The sequence below is a fragment of the Rhinolophus sinicus genome, chromosome 2, assembly GCF_057876585.1.
Source record: "Rhinolophus sinicus isolate RSI-liver-muscle chromosome 2, RSI-T2T, whole genome shotgun sequence".
In the NCBI taxonomy this organism is placed as follows: domain Eukaryota; kingdom Metazoa; phylum Chordata; class Mammalia; order Chiroptera; family Rhinolophidae; genus Rhinolophus; species Rhinolophus sinicus.
In genome coordinates, this window is record NC_142502.1 from 82,091,654 (window position 1) to 82,108,445 (window position 16,792).

Here is a 16,792-nt window from a genome sequence, read left to right on the forward strand (position 1 = left end):
AAGACATTTCTATGTGATAAAAATGACACAAGGCCCCTACATTTCTATGTGATAAAACTGACAAAAAGTCCTAAAACTGACAAAAGGCCCTATATCTATCTTCAAAAGGACTTATGTCTATTTCAAAGAGAGAACTTACTTACAATCACAAGTTTTCTAAAATAAGTGCTCTGAGAAAAAGGAGAGAAAAATTTCTTCCTTTATTTTCAGCAGAGAAAATTAAGCCTCTTATTTTTTAATTTGTGTCTGTTCTTACCTTGGAAAATATGTCTTTTAAAACTGTAAAATTTTGTGCCCGCCATTTTATCTCCTCAACTGCTTCCTAAAATATGTTTATTCAAGTGTTCATCTTTTGTTTCCCGCAATTCAGTTGGCATGTTCAAATGGTATATGTTCAAATGTTCTGCCTGAGTTTTCTGTCTATGGCTGCTAGGATTGCATGTTGTTTTATTTGTCATCTTAGATATGGTTGTTGAAATTAACTAGTGAAGTCCTTTAACCACTGAGTGTGACACAGAGGGACTCCCACCCCTATGAGCCTCTGGTTCCTGGTTCCCCTGATTTTTCCCGCCTCAGAGGCAAAGCATGTTCAACCTATTTCTTGGTTTCTTCTCAGCCTTTGAGATCAGGAAGAACCATTACATTCCCATGTCCTTCCCTCATGATGACTACAGAGCTCTGAGTGCCAGGTTCTTCTCACAGTCCACTTCTGTCTTTCTGGATCCACTAGTGTTCTTGCAGTGGCTCCCACAGTGTTCTACAAGTGCTTTCCCATCCCTGTAAGTTCCCTGGACTGAACCTGAACAAAGCCCATGGACATCCAGGTGCATTTGTGAAAGAAGAGACTGGAGAAGCATATTTAGGTAATTTGTGTTCCCAGATTGTTCTATTCCCACAAAAGTAAATGTTTGTGAGTATCGTAATTACTAAGCAAATTACTTTTAAATAAAATGTTGGGACACAAGCCTTTCCTATGTAAATTCAGGAAGATGACCTATAAATCTTCCTTTAAGTTTCATCTGGTCAAAATTGCTTTTCTCCTTCAGTAGTGAAATAGCCCTTTTATACTATCAATACACTCTTTTAACTGTTGTGCATAACACACCTTCATAATTTGAGAAGTTACATCATCCTTGATATAACCCAGAGTCTATGATTTAATTGTTCTGAATTGAGGTCCTTACTCTTTGGTAAACCTTCAACTTCCAAACACAAGCATAAAGAAACATCTGTTTAATAGCATCCACTGCTCCATTTTTAAAATATTGACTTACTTTTAAAAATATCATCCTTGGTTCCATTGATGCTTCTGGTACTTTACCCTCCATGAATCTGGATAGTGTTAGAATTGATGTGCGGAGTGAAAAGATTTCCCTCCCACAGCTGAGCAGTTGGAGGAAGAATGGCTATAACCTAGAAGTGTTATTGCCACATTCAATTCAAAGAGCAGGGATTTGTCGGTGAAGGTGACAAGAATCTGAGGTGCTCTTTAGGAGCAAGCCTTGCTACTCTATCATGTGTTTATGTATATCCATTTGTACAAAAATATTTTGTGCAGATAAATTTTGGAAAACTAATTTGTACTGGCATAAAAGAATTTTCACATGTGTATTTAAAAATGCTTTTAAATTGGTGATTCAGACAAATCCCATTCAGACCAAGGTATAAATAATAAATGTGTGTTTATTTGAATTCCTTGATGGAGAAAGCCATGCAGACAATAGACTTATTTATTTCTGAAGAGGATTTATGTTAAAAGAATGTTCCCTGGGGCATAAAGAAGAAAAAGCCTTCAAAAAGCACTCCAGCAAATTATAATTCTGATGATAAAACATGACAGTAATAATTGCTAAAGTAAAATCCAAAGTATAAAACTTGCAAGTACTCTGTATCATGTGTTTTCAACTTAAAAAAAGTAGTTTGTTCCTGTCACTGGAAGAGCTACCCCTGGGACAATCACCTAGATCTTTGAATACATTAACTCTTTCTGTTCATATATAACCTTGTGTATATATTTATATCATAAATATTTAGCATAATAATATTTAGCAATAATCATATTTAATTAGTGTTTATTATGCTATTACTGTTATTACTGTCATCGTTTTACAGGTGAGGAATTATAAGCCCGAAATGTGAGGTCACCTGCCCAAGTTTTCACACTATTAAAAGTGGAGGAACTGGAATTTTAACCCTGGACATCATGAATAGAACCTGGGCTGTTAATTTCCATGAAACATGGCCTTTCAATGTCATATGGCCCATGTGAACTGGACAATAAATTTATGATTCATTTGAAAGTTAAAATTCAAGAAAGTACACGTGGTGATGTAAATATTTCCTTATCTTTCTAAAACACATGCGCTCTTTGGCTTAGAGTATTTTTAAATATACATTCTCCTAAAGTTATACATTTAAATTAACTTAATAATAAGTAAACCAGTGTTAAACTGATTCACTCTTGGTTACAGCTCATTGAAACAACACTTAATTTGAAACTTTTGCAATTATATTATTTGAAGTTAATTAAATGTTCATAATAAACAATTAATATAAGAGTGTGGCTTTGGTGTCAGGCCTGCAAACCAAATTCAAATCTCTTACTTCCTGAATAACTGCAACCAAGTTACTAAGCTCCTCTGAGAGAAAAGATAACTTTTTCTGAGTCTTTATAGTGTGCCAGGCACTATATTTGTGATTTGTATACATGACCTTATTTCATCTTTACATGAGCAATCTAGAGTTTCCTTATTTTATACATTAAGACCCTAAAAAAAAATGTTAGTAACTTTTTTCAAATACTATAGATAATAAATATCAGCACTGTTAATTCAAGTATACATCTCACTGACTCCAAAATCCTTTTTCACTTTTCATCGCACTCTGCTGCTTCCAGTGCTTATCAAAGGTTCTATGAAGATTAAATTATACAATGTGTATAAAATATGCAGTGGCAGCTTCATTACAGATGCTCAAAGATTAACATGATTAGTTGCCGTTTTGAATTTTGATTTTTCTTAGTAATGTGCCTTAGACACTCTATTTGGAAAGTAGCATTTTCTAATACTAAAGTTCTAAGTAGTAGGGTGAAGAGGCCTTTGAAGAAAAGTCACATAGTGAGTCATGAAATTTTGAAGCTATAAGAAACCTCAGACATTGTATCTACTGTTTATTGTTTCTAGTTTAGTGAACTCGTGAAAAAATATCCTCTTTCCTGTTATGTTTATACACAAGCAGGCAAACGTTGATCTGTAGTTGTTGAATGGGATGAGGGAGAAACCTCATTTTGCTCTAAGGTGGTCCATAGACCACCTGTCTGGAACCCTCTTGGCTTCATACATCACCATTTGAAAATTGCCTCTCTAGTAACCTCCTCTCCTTTTTCATATGAAGAAACTGAGGGACACCTGAGCAAGATATCTACTAATGTCTCACATTAGTAGCAGAGCCATGAATAGAAGAGACACTCCACTTAGTACCTTCTAAGTCCTGGTTCAAAGCACTTTCCTGGACTCATGGCCACATAGGAAAGTCTACAGGAAAGCACTGGTTGGTGTTTGTTCATAGGATTTTTGAAAGATTTGTTCCTATACATAAGAGTAATAAAAAAATTCAGTCTCTACGATGGTGGTCGTTGTTGCAAAATTATTACTATAGAGTTTTCAATCACTGGGATCTTTTCTCTGGACTCTACTTAAAAGTTTGCTAAGGTTGATTCCTGGGTGCAAAGAGTAAGCACTATATTTATACAGCTATTGATTCTACTGAAATTGGAATAGCTTAATAAGAACTAATGCAACTGCCAATCCCATTATCCAAAAAGACAGCAAGCCATAGGAGGGATTAGATAATAGGGTCCGTTGTCAAAAAGTTTGCTTATTCTAATTTGTTTATGAGCAGCACCAGAATACCTTTTAGGATTAGTAGCTTGTTTTGGTTTCCTTACAAAGACTGTTTGTGCTTATAACCACAGTGCAAATACTTAATATGATGCAAACTGCAATTGCATCATTATTTGATTACAAAATAAATTATCACCAAATGTGCATATATGTAATATATACATTGTTATTCATTTAATAGGAGACATACTGAATATAATAATAATTTGGAGACATTTTTCTTAAGCTTAAAAGAAAATCATGTTAGTAAATACAATTCATTCCACTCCAAGGTCTTAGGATAATAAATGTTTGAGCATTTAAAGAAAACCTTAGAATGACTGTTAAAGATATGGCTTGATGATAGAAGAAAGAAAGCAGCATGATTTTCACTCTTAAGTACTTCATTTAATAAAAATTTATTGAGTATTTTTCCTATGTCCTATTCAGATACACTTGTATATATAGAATAATTTAGGAAATGAGAAAATGATGAAACAGACATGTATAAAGATAAATCATGAAATGGAAAGATGATGCTATAATTGATCTAGGAACGAAGTATTGTGAAAAAATGGAGTTAATTGAACTACAGAAGCTATTGTACAGTAAAATCTCTTAACCTACATGTTTTTGGTCTGGAATTTTTTAATTTTAAAATTTGAAATGGGAATTATAAAAATACAGCAAAGTACAAAAATAATACCAAATACAACAGGTATAAAGAAGTTTGGGAACAAATACCACTGACTTTTTGTTTGTAAAATTGAGATGGTGGGAGCTCAGTCAAGATATCATGGACATTATCTTATATATATTCTGAGAGAATAAATATTTGATTAATAAATATTTCCATCAGTTAAGTAAATGAGAGTAAGTCTTTACAGACTATTTATCCTATAATTGGATATTTAATTGGATATTTATATGACATCACATATTATGTTTACATCTAGGTGAACACATAGGAATTTAAAAAAATGATGAATAGAATATAGACTTGGTTATTCAGGTGTTCTCTCTGCTGGTGGTGTTGGTGATAGGACGCCATTCAGGAGACTCTGTAAGGACAAAATACCAAAATGTGGCACAAAAACAGACACTTAAATCAGTGGAACAGAATAGAGATCCCAGAAATAAATCCACGCCTATATGTTCATTTAATCTATAACAAAGGAAGCAGTGGGGTAAAGGCAGTATATTCAATAAATAATGTTGGGAAAAATGGACCCATACATGCAGAAAAAAAAAAAAAAAGAAACTGGACTACCTTATACCACATACAAGAATAAACTCAAAATGGATTAAAGACTTAAATGTAAGACCCAAACCGTGAAACTCCTAGAAGAAAACATAGGCAGTAAACTCTCAGACATTGCTCTTCATGATATTTTTCCTGATTTATCTCCTTGGGTAAGGGAAACGAAAGAAAAAATAAACAAACGGGACTACATCAAGCTAAAAACTTTTGCACAGCAAAGGAATCCATCAATAAAATGAAAAGACATCCTACTGAATGGGAGAAGAAATCTGCCAATGATACATTTGATAAGGGGTTAATATCCAAAATGTATAAAGAATTCATATAATGCAACACCAAAAAAGAAATCTGATTAAAAAATTGTCAGAGGGTCTGACTAGATATTTCTCCCAAGAGGGGATACACATGGCTAATAGACATATGAAAACGTGCTCAATATCACTAATTACCATGGAAATGCAATTTAAAACTACAATGAGCTATTACCTCACACCTGTCAGGATGGCTGCCATCAATAAATCGACAAACAAGTGCTGGCGAGCATGTGCAGAAAAGGGAACCCTCCTACACTGTTGCTGGGATTCCAAATTGATGCAGGCCCTGGAAAAAGGTTTAGAGTTGCCTCAAAAAATTGAAAATAGAAATACCTTATGACATGCCAACTCCACTTCTGGGTATTTATCCAAAGAAATCTAAACACTAAATTGAAAAGATACATGCACTCCTATGTTCATTGTAGCAGTATTTACAATAGCCAAGATATGGAAGCAACCCAAGTGCTCATCAATAGTTGAATGGATAAAGAAATTATGGCACATATATACAATAGAATATTATTCAACCATAAAAAATAAAATCTTACCATTGCGACAACATGGATGGACCTAGAAGGTACTATGCTAAGTGAAATTAGTCAGACAGATAAAGACAAATACTGTATGATCTCACTTATATGTGGAATCTAAAGAACAAAATAAACAAACTAGAAACAGACTCATGGATGCAGAGAACATACTGATGGTTGCCAGAGGGAAGGGGGTTGGGGAGCAGGGTGAAAATGAGGTAGGGATTAAGAAGTACCAATTGGTAGTTACAAAATAGTCACAGGGTTGTATAGTACAACATAGAGAATATAGTGAATAATGTTGCAACAACTATATATAATTCCAGGTGGGCACTAGACTTATCAGGGAGATTACTGCATAAATTATACAAATGTCTAACCACTATGCTGTACACCTGAAACTAATATGAAATAATGTCATCTGTAACTGACAAATATAATTACCCACAACAAAAGTTTACATACATTTAAGTACCTGTACCAGCAACACAGCTTTATTGACTAAGAACTTGACCTTTGGGATGATATCACCTGGATTCTAATCAAACTTCTTGATTCAGTTCTGTGTAACTCTGGGCAAGTTTCTCTCTATGTGCCATAGTCTCCTCATCAATGAAATGAGGACAATAACATTATCTAGCATAAAGTATAGTTTTATAGATAAAATTCAATAACCCATAGAAAGTACTTTGCACACCTGTGACCTAAGAAGCAATACCAAAATTATGACCTCTATTCCATTTCTATTATCATTGTAAAAAGAGACTTGAAGAAAATACCCTGAAAATGCTGAAAGTGTATTTTGAATTGTGTGGTTAACCTTTTAAAATATATTTACAATTTGTGGATTTTTTCAAGTTTTCTTCAATAAACATGCTATTTTGAATTAAGACAAAAGTTTCCTAATTGTCAAATAATTTCCAAGTCTTTTGTAGAAGGTGAAATACAAATGATAACTCCTATGAGAAATTTTCCTTAAAAATCCTTTCAGCAATTAAATGCATGAATGCATTTCCAATTAGACTCTATTTAGTGCCATGCTATTTTCTATAAAATAACTAATAAAAACTGATATGTTTTATTTATATTTTACCTTATAGTATAACATGAGTAGAGTGGGGATATGTAAAAGTGGATTTGATATTTCCTAATGACTTTGTTTAAATCTGTTATGTTTAGCAACTAATTTTACTTAAAACTATTAACTTGTGATTCCTTTGTAATAATAGCTAAAAACCACAAATCATTTTGTGAAGCTTGGTGGTTAAAGTAAATAACCTCAATGAGATAAATGTATCTTTTTCATAGAAGATTAAATACTATTAAGTGAGTATACACTCTTTTAATCATAATTTTGAATCCTGTATGTAGATTCACTTTCTGGTGAGTGCATCTTACATTCTTTTTATGTAGTCACTGTACCCTTTACTCTGCCTTTATTAGATGTAGATTCAATCACCTGACGTGTTAACTTTGGAACTGTATATCTCAATTTACACCCAGGACATTTTTTAGCATTTCTAATTTTCTTAATGTTTTTTTTTTTTTTTTTTTACTCTTCTTGCTGTTAATGTTCCATGCTCTATCTAGTGTAACCTCCCATGGTACTGTGATCTTTGTTACAAAACATGCAAAAGATAATTGGGCAGAAACATGAAAACACTATTGACCCATTCATAATCAACTTATTAGATAATGCATTTGTTGCAAAGATAAGCATTTTCCCAAAATATATTTGGAATTCTCTGGTAAGAAATAGCATAATAGATTGTATTAAATTACTATAAATACACTTACTGGTGTCCAGGCACTCCTGCTGCTCAAGTGGTTGTGGCGTCTGCCTATATTCAAATAAAACTTGGAGCTTTGTTACAAATCCAACTGGGGAGTATAGGATTGTTTCTGAAAATAAAATCTGATCATTCTGACAGACATTGCCTAACTGTTCATGGCAATTCAATTTAATAACCAAGTGTCATTTTAACCAGCCCTGAATGAAGACTGAATGGCAGAGACAACTCGTTGTCACCCAATATCCATTCTCAATTTTTCCTCTCATAGAGGAAGCTCTCACATATTAGATAGTTTTCTAACCGCTCAGTGTGAGACCATATTCACAGCTCCTGCATCTCAGGCCACCATGTGACTACTCTTGCCAAAGAGATGTGAGCAGAAATGATGTATGAATCCTCTGGTATATGTCCTTGAATGTAAGTTTTTTGCTGTCCACATTTTCTTTCTCCTTTTCATGGAGTGGAATTCAGAAGTGATAATGGACCTTCTCCTTCATCAACTCACATAAGAACAACATCGTAGGGGATCACTTGAGTTTGTAGGAGCAACCAGGAGCCCTGGATAACAGGGCAGAGTACAACCACTTGTTCCTCTAGCTACCTCCAGCTTCTACTTGAGAGAGAAATAGCTCTTCTAGTTGTTTGAACCACATTTATTGTGGTCTCTGTTGAAACAAACATTACCTTAATGTACTACTTGAGAAAGTAGGAAGTAGTATTTATTATAATTTTAATAAATTTGTAATAGCATTTTTTACTATACAAAATGGTCTTTGATTTTCTCAAAACACACAAAATCCTGTGAGGTAAGTAATATCTTAATTTCGCAGATGAAGAAACTAAAGCTTAGACTTTTGCTTTGTCAGAAAATCACCCCAATGAGTGAGTTGACATATAACACACCTTTAATGATATAATATCTTGTTTAGAAAATAACCAGTAATAACTCATGACAGGTTCAGCTGTGTTAACTTTTCTTCTTTGAAGTCCTTTTTACTGCTGTCACCTGCTTTACTGAGTCCTGGCTGGAATTCTAACACTTGACCTCTAGGAAGTTGCTTAATCTCTAAGGACCTCAGTTTCCTCATCTATTTATATAAAAGGTTATGGGAAAGGGCAAACGTGTTTTTAAATAACAAGCTACATTATTCATTAGCATCAGCCTATTGGCTCAACTGTAGACAGAGCCTATCAGACTCATTTTATTTGAGAATCTTTAAAATGTTACAATTCTTACTTGAGTTCTATGCCTCATAATATGCAGAACTTATAAAATTTGGCTAACAAGTGCCCCTTAATAAATAGCTGGAAATCAGCTTAGGAGGTATTGCGAAGGTGTTAAGATCAGGAAACCTCTGGTTTCACTAACCCAGCACTCATGCACAAAAAAAGCTCACTCCACAGTTAACAAACAGCTTGCATCCCGCAGAACCAAAACATGAAAGAAATGTTTGCTACACACATGGGTGCATATTTATTTCATCAAACACTGCTTCTCTTCCCCAAACTGACAATTGGGCACTAAGAAAAACCCTTTTAAGTAAAAACTCCTAGAGACAGAAAGTATGCTTAGGGGAGTGGAGAGTGGATTCCCAAGCTGAAAAGTGTTGCTATTCGAGAACTTTGAGTAGGTCAGGAAGTGCTAGAAAGCAGGCATACCTTCCCATCTCTGTCATGGATCCTGCATATATTGAAATGATGGGCATTTCTAATCAGATAAACATGTTAATATGGGGCATACAATTAACCTGTATGAAATCAATAGCAAATTAGATTTTATTTGTCCATTTTGTCTACTCATTTCACTTTTCCAATTTAATTTCCATATACAACTAAAAATTACTCTTTAAAATTTTTTTTTATCCTTTGAAATTTACTGAGACAACTGCTAGTTTATTGGGGGTCAAGTAAGTTAAAACTGACTCTGGGTGGTGAACACACAATGGGATTTATAGATGATGTAATACAGAATTGTACACCTGAAATCTATGTAACTTTACTAACAGCGTCACCCCAATAAACTTTAATTTAAAAAAAAAAAAGAGGAGAAGAAAGGTAAAACAATATTCTTTATGTTAATTTTTAAACCAAATTTTGCCTCCTTTAATTCCTAAAATAATACAAATCTGGTTGCAAAATGAGGTAGGTTTGAATCCCAACTTTGCCAAAGCTTCTTCAAGTCTTTGGAACTCAGTTTCCTAATCTAAAATGTGTGAATAAAGTGCAAGATTATTGTGATATTAGAGATGATGTGTGTAAAACAACTACCACGCATTAGCAAAATATATGGATTATACACTGATTTGTTCTGCGTCTGTGCTGTTTACCCAGGCTTCAATAATCACCTGGTACACTAGTACAAAAAAACAGATCCAATATAAATGTGTTGTTAGTTCAGCTGAGAATATGTAGCTCATGGAGAATCAGTGCCAACAAAATGCTTAATCACTATCCCTTCAATATACTCCTGCTGGCCAAAATGAAGGAGCAAGTGATAGAAAAGGTGTGGATGTGAAGCTCTATGAGAATCTGGGCCAGTGGGAAGGTAGGCTGGGAGATGAACCTTCATTTTACATACTTTAATGGCAAACAAATAACCTTTCACCGCTTCCCAAAAAAGTGTTTTCCTAAAAAGTCCTTGATTTCTTAAAGAACAGTGATAACCTTTGTTTTATGATCTGTAAAATATTACTCATCAGACTCAAAAACAGTCCTTTTCTTCCAGACTGTAGTGGTGTTCACTGATGAGTTAACAGCATTTCTATAACGTCTTTTCAGGAATTTAGCATTTTCATTTAGCTGATTAAAATCTGTTGTAGATGATAATTATCCCAGGATTTTTTTTTTCTTTTTAATCATTCACTCAAAAATGATTTTAAAATCTTAAATGACTTGTACCAGATTCTTATTTCTCAAAGGGTTTCTACTTATAGAAAATTTACTTAGATTATACCCTTTTGTCATATTCTTAGTAAAAGTTAAATCAATGCAAAATGAGTGGATTTGTATTTCTAAAAATAACCTCTTTCACAGGAAGAAGAACTAAGGAAGAGTGGGGAAGCCAAATATGCCCACTTGAGTGATGAACTTCATGTATTAATTGAAGTGTTTGCTCCACCTGGGGAAGCTTATTCACGTATGAGTCATGCATTGGAAGAGATTAAAAAATTCCTGGTGCCCGTAAGTGTTTTATTATTTTTTACAAAGAAATTTCTCATCAGTTTCTATTTCTTTTAAAGTGCCTTTGATCTTCACTGAGTTTTAGAAGGAAACGCATATTAAAAACTAATTATTGTTTTGGGTTTTTTTAGAGGTACAAGATGGGAATAATTTATTACACTTATTTTTTAAAGTTAAAGTTATAGGAAATAGATTCATGAATGCTTTCTGCAAAATCAGGGATTCATTCATAAAATAAATATTTGACTTAAATTTAAACTGAAGTGCATATTATAAATTATGCTCAAATTGTTGTCACTTTCCAGGTTACCCATCAGAAGCATTTGCACTTAAAACAGTAACCCCTAGAATGTGTTTCAAATACAATAAATCTTTTCACTAGGAATACTATACACCTATTTTTTTCAGTTGTTTTCTTTTTTCTTCATGATTTTTATTAAAAATAGAGCTAACATACAATATTATATTAGTTTCAAGGGTACACCATAGTTATTCAACACTTATATACCTAAAGAAGTGATCACCATGATAAGTCCAGCAATCATCTGACACCATATCACACTATCACAATATTATTGACTATATTCCCTATGTGGTAAATTAAATCCCCGTGACTAATTTGTTTTATACCACCCCCCACCCCACCCCCGTTCAAGCAGCTTACCCACTGAGTGTGATCTGCCCCATTGGGTTCTGGTGCCTTTTGAGACTGCCCTTTGGGTGTGCCACTTCTGGGGCTAATTGGTAGTGGTGCTCTGCTGTGGTATAAAGCCAATTTCTAAGTATGATGGTTCTGGGGACTCTTGGGAGGGGTTTCAGGGCAAACCCAGGTCACCCACTACTTGTGACTGCCCAGGGACTACTTGGAAGGAGCTACAAACCTATCCATGGTTGTTTGTTGTCTGTGCTAAAGTTGGAGGTGCAGGGCCATACTGTGAACTGAGGACAGCTACCATCAGTAGCAGGCCTGGAGTAGCTCCGAAAAAGCCAGGATACCCCAATCCCTGCTGCCACCTGCTGGCTCACTTAAGGTTCAGCCACTGATAAACCCTCATGTAGTATGCAAGTTGGGTGAGGCAGGGGTTCAGGGAGTCACTAGAATGGAAAGAGTTGGGGTCACCAGGTTAATGTGGACTCTGGTTTGGTGCCAGTGCTGAACCTGGAGCTACTCAGCAAAAATCTCAGAGCACACTGAGGCCAGTCACTGCCTGCCAGGGGCCTGTGGACTCTGAGTTTTCCAAGAAAGATGCGGGCAGGGCTGGATGCTCACTAAGAAAGTGTTTTCAGGGTTGGGGGAGTTGTGTGGGGCAGGGTCCATGGGTGTTAGCAGGGTGGAGCAAGTGGAGCTCACCAGACCAATACAGATTTAGATTTGACCATAAGTATAGGGGGGAGCTCATCACAAGAAAGATGGTGCATCCCTGCTGGCTACACGGGAAGGGGGAAGGACCCTACAAGGGAAAATGGCAACTGTCCTCCAGCCCTCACTCTGAAGTCATACACCTCAATCTGTCTTCCATATGCCTCCGATGCCCCTGGAGTCACTGCCCCTCTGCCAGAGCCTAGGGTGAGTGCCTACAAGTGAGTGAGTCTGTGCGTGGGCCCTTTAACAAGACATCTGGGTTTCTTACAGTCTTCTGTCCCACCTGGATAATCAGAATCCCCACTGTTTTTACAGCCAGATGGTATATGGGCTCCTATTATGGGCACCAGTACTCTGGGCTGGGAACCTGGTGTGGGGCTGCAGTCCCTTACACCTCCATAGCCAACACATCCCTCCTGATTCTCAACTGCCACAGGGAGGTTGGGTGTCTCTGTTTTGTGTCTCTGCCCCTCCGACCAATCTCAACCTGGCTTCTTCTTTATATTCTTGGTTGTAAAACTTCTGTTCAAGCTAGATTTCATATGGTTCTCCAGGTTGATTAGTCTATAATTTAGTTGTAATTTTAATGTGATCATGCAAGGACTCAGGCACAGTGTTTATCTACACCACCATCTTGGATTTCTTGAAAACTAATTATTCATAGAGTTGATGTGACCATAAAATAAAATAGAATACAAAAACACTTAGCACAGAACCTGGCATGTTGGCACATAATGGTTGTTTGACAGCAGTATTTGTCTTCAATACAGTACATGCTATGAACCACTCCATAGCCATGAAGAATAAGCCAAAAAACAATTAACACATAATCACAAATACACAATTCTCATTGTATACATTTGTGTCTTAATCATTGGTAATTAACATGTATTATTGGCAATTTTTAATTAATAAACATTTGCATGTATAGTGGGAAGCGAAAGAGATTTGATATGTAGTTTGTAACAAGACATTGATGTTATTTGAAAATATCAAATATATTTTATATGATAGTATGCAAGGTCCTGGCTCATTATCAAACATAATGGAAAATAATCAATATTAATAGAACCAGACGTTTGTTGACATCAAGCAAAAATTGAAAAAAAATAAACTCATTGTATTATATGAAAGCAACAGAGAATATTTAGTTAATAAGGCAGCAAATTCAGGATTGTATAATAAACAGAATAATCTACTAATTTGCTAAGAAATTGAAGAAGATTAAATGACTGCAGCTTTCCTAAAGGTTGACAATTTAGCATTCTAGGAAGAGGTCATTCAAATAGAAATCTTGGCATCTAGATTATAGCAAGGAATAAGATCATCAGAATAATCAGAAGAGAATGCTAAATAAGTTTTTCTGAAGTACCTGGGCAAAAGTCTTTGGCAGAGAGAGAGAGGCGTAGCAGGGGAGAGGAGCTAAAATTAATATGTGCAATGAAAAACACAGTAGATTTTTAAACTAATCGATACACTCAGAGGAAATGGTGGATACAATTCATTGATTAACAGTTGATTTTGAGAATGGGAAAAGGAAAAAAAAAACAGAATTTCCAAACGTAAAATATCAAGATCTAACCACATTATTTATATGCCCAGTTTAAAATTTTCTATCAACACAAGGTTATAGAATAATCCCAAACAACTCTGATTATTCCCTAATTTCATACACACAAATAATTTCTGCACAATTTATTATCTGGTCCTTACCTTTACAGCTCCCTAAATAAATCCCAAATTTCTTAAGAATTAGGATGCTATGTTCTCTCTTGTTTTTGCTTCTGAATTAAATATCTAGTGCTATTAGATAAACAGTTTTACTGTATTTAGCTCAAACAAGACCTCTGATTATACAGGGGTATAGAAGAAGCATAGGACTGTATACGTTACTGATATGATCGCGGTATACAAGTAATTTAAATTCCCAGAGCTTCAGCTTATTCATCTTTAAAAAGAAGATAATTGTAACTGACTGATCTCAGTCACAGTTATTGTGACTATTAAATGGGGTAATGCATATGAAAGGACATAGAAAATTATAAAATAATATATAAATGGATGTATTTAATCTATTTTACTGTTATAATATGTAGATAGTGTCTTGGAGTAACTTTTTGAGGTGAAATATGTAAGATAAATACTATTTCATTGCTACATCGGAAGTGTGTTCAAAATATATGGTGAATGTTTAAATAAAAAAATTTATACAGTAAAAGACACATTGCCATTAATCCCCCTCAAAATACTTCCCTCGCTTCAAACACACATCCTATTGTCTTTGCCACTTTCTGAAGCAGTTGTAGCAGTCCTCTTTTGTGAGTGTCTTCAGTTGTGCTGTCATGGCTGCCTCAATGTCCTGAATTGCTTCAAACTTTTTGCCTTTCATGGTCATTTTGACTTTGGGGAAGAGCTAGAAGTTGCATGGTGACAGATCTGGTGAATAAGGTGGATGAGGACACACAATAATATTTTTAATTGACATAAATTGCCATACCAGAGCTATTTAAGACACAGAGCCTTTCCACTGTGATTAAAAACTTTGGTGAATGCTGCTGCTGAGTGCCATCCAATGGAAAGGCAGGGATTTTCAATATGGGAAGCAGCACATCGAACCTTAGTAGCAGTGTGTGACAAGTTTTAACTTGTTTGGTGCAGTCAGTCAGGTGTGAGCTATGGTTGAGAGAAGGTGTGTTTTAAAGTGTGCCGTAAATCATCCTCCATCATGACAATGCTTTGTGTCACACATCACTTCTGGTATGCGGCAATTTAGTCAAATAAAAACATTATGGGGTTTCATCATCCATCTTATTCACTAGAGTCAGCTTGTGACTTCTGGCTCTTCCCCAAAGTGAGAATGATTCAGGACATTGAGGCAGCTTTGACAGCACAACTAAAGACATTCACGAAAGAGGACTTCCAGACTGCTTCAGAAAGTAGCAAGGATGATGGGATAACTGTAATCAAAGCAAGGGGGAGTATTTTGAGGGGGCTTAATGGCAGTGCGTCTTTTGCTGTTATATATATATATATATTTATTTATATTTATATTTATTTATTTTAATTTAAACTTCCATCATGTTGTTTGATCACACTTTGTATATATTGGACGTGGGCTACAGGCTAGATTAACCTTATTATATTATAAATGACAGTAATAATCTTCTTATACCTCATGATACCTGTGATCATTTCATTTATATATTCTCCACTGAAATATAAACTCTGTGAGGGCAGAGCTAAAAGTGTCTCTCTTGTATTTCCATCATTGAGTATCATACCTGGCACAATACATAGTTTTTGATAGTTTGACTGATGAAATGGCTGATCAAATAGGTCCCTCACAGAGGGACAGAATAACTCTTTGGCTCAGATTTGGGGAATAATACCTCACCATTAAAATGCTCTGTTATAGATCCAAATGAAGACCGAAAATCTTACCTTATCTAGTGTCACCTGTTCCTTTCTGTCTCTGGGCATTTATCTCTACCTATACAACTGCTTTCTTATTGTGCTAGCTTCTGTTTATCCAATACTCCTGGTTTATTCCAACACTAAGGGCCTTTGAAGATTTTTCTCCAATATATTGACACGGCTGTCTCCTTGCCATTCAGGTCTTGGCTGATACATTACATTGTAAGAAATGCTTTCCTGACCGCACAATCTAAAATAGCCTCTCTACATTTGTAGAGTTCTATTATATTTTGTTCACAGTATCACTGGCCACCTGATTTAACATTACAATCATTGTCCCATCATGCCCTAGTTCTCTTCACTTATTTATATTCCTCATAGCTCTTATCACCTTCATATACATATATATCTTATTTGTTTGTTGTAGGTTTCCCTACTGATATAAATGTCATGAGGGCAGAGATTTTTGTCTAGTTTCTCTGCTTTAATTCCCTGTTTTGAACTATGCCAGGCACATAGGAAGTGCTTAATACACATTTTTATGAATTAATAAATGCTTGAATGAATAGGCTTTTACAAAATAAATAACTATTCTGATATCTCCCCATGTTGTATTAGCAAATTTTACAATCATTAAAAGTCCTTCTACTTGATAAATTTTTCCCATTTACCTTGCTTGCCTCGGTACCAAGCAAAGGATGGCATCTGTCTGCTTCATCCATCACCACAACCGCGAGACGATAAATGAACTGCCAATCCTTTACTTATTATATGAAGTCACTTGGTGAACCAGATTTCTTTTGACATTTGATATTAAAGTCCACAGAAATGCTAACATATTGGGACATTAACATTATGAGTATCCATCATAGGTGAAGAATTATAGCCCGTGAGAGGCTTGCTGGAACAAAATAGAAAGCTTATGTAGAAGAGAACTCTGGAGTTCCACTGATATCTAATTCCTCTACAAAAGGGAGTGTCTTTCCATGGTTAGAAGATTCTCCTTCTTCCCCTTCCTGTATGCTATACAGTGTTTCTATAATCTTGCCTGTTGTC

General features: G+C 35.2%; 1 protein-coding gene across 1 annotated transcript in view; it reads left to right on the forward strand.

The window, feature by feature from the left end:
- The window catches only part of KHDRBS2 (KH RNA binding domain containing, signal transduction associated 2), a 518,085-nt gene that overhangs the window by 236,168 nt on the left and 265,125 nt on the right, over positions 1 to 16,792 (forward strand). Inside the window, exon 4 of the mRNA XM_088795635.1 lies at positions 10,813 to 10,959. Within this exon, the coding sequence (XP_088651761.1) occupies positions 10,813 to 10,959 (147 nt within the window). The remainder of the gene's footprint in view (positions 1 to 10,812; positions 10,960 to 16,792) is intronic.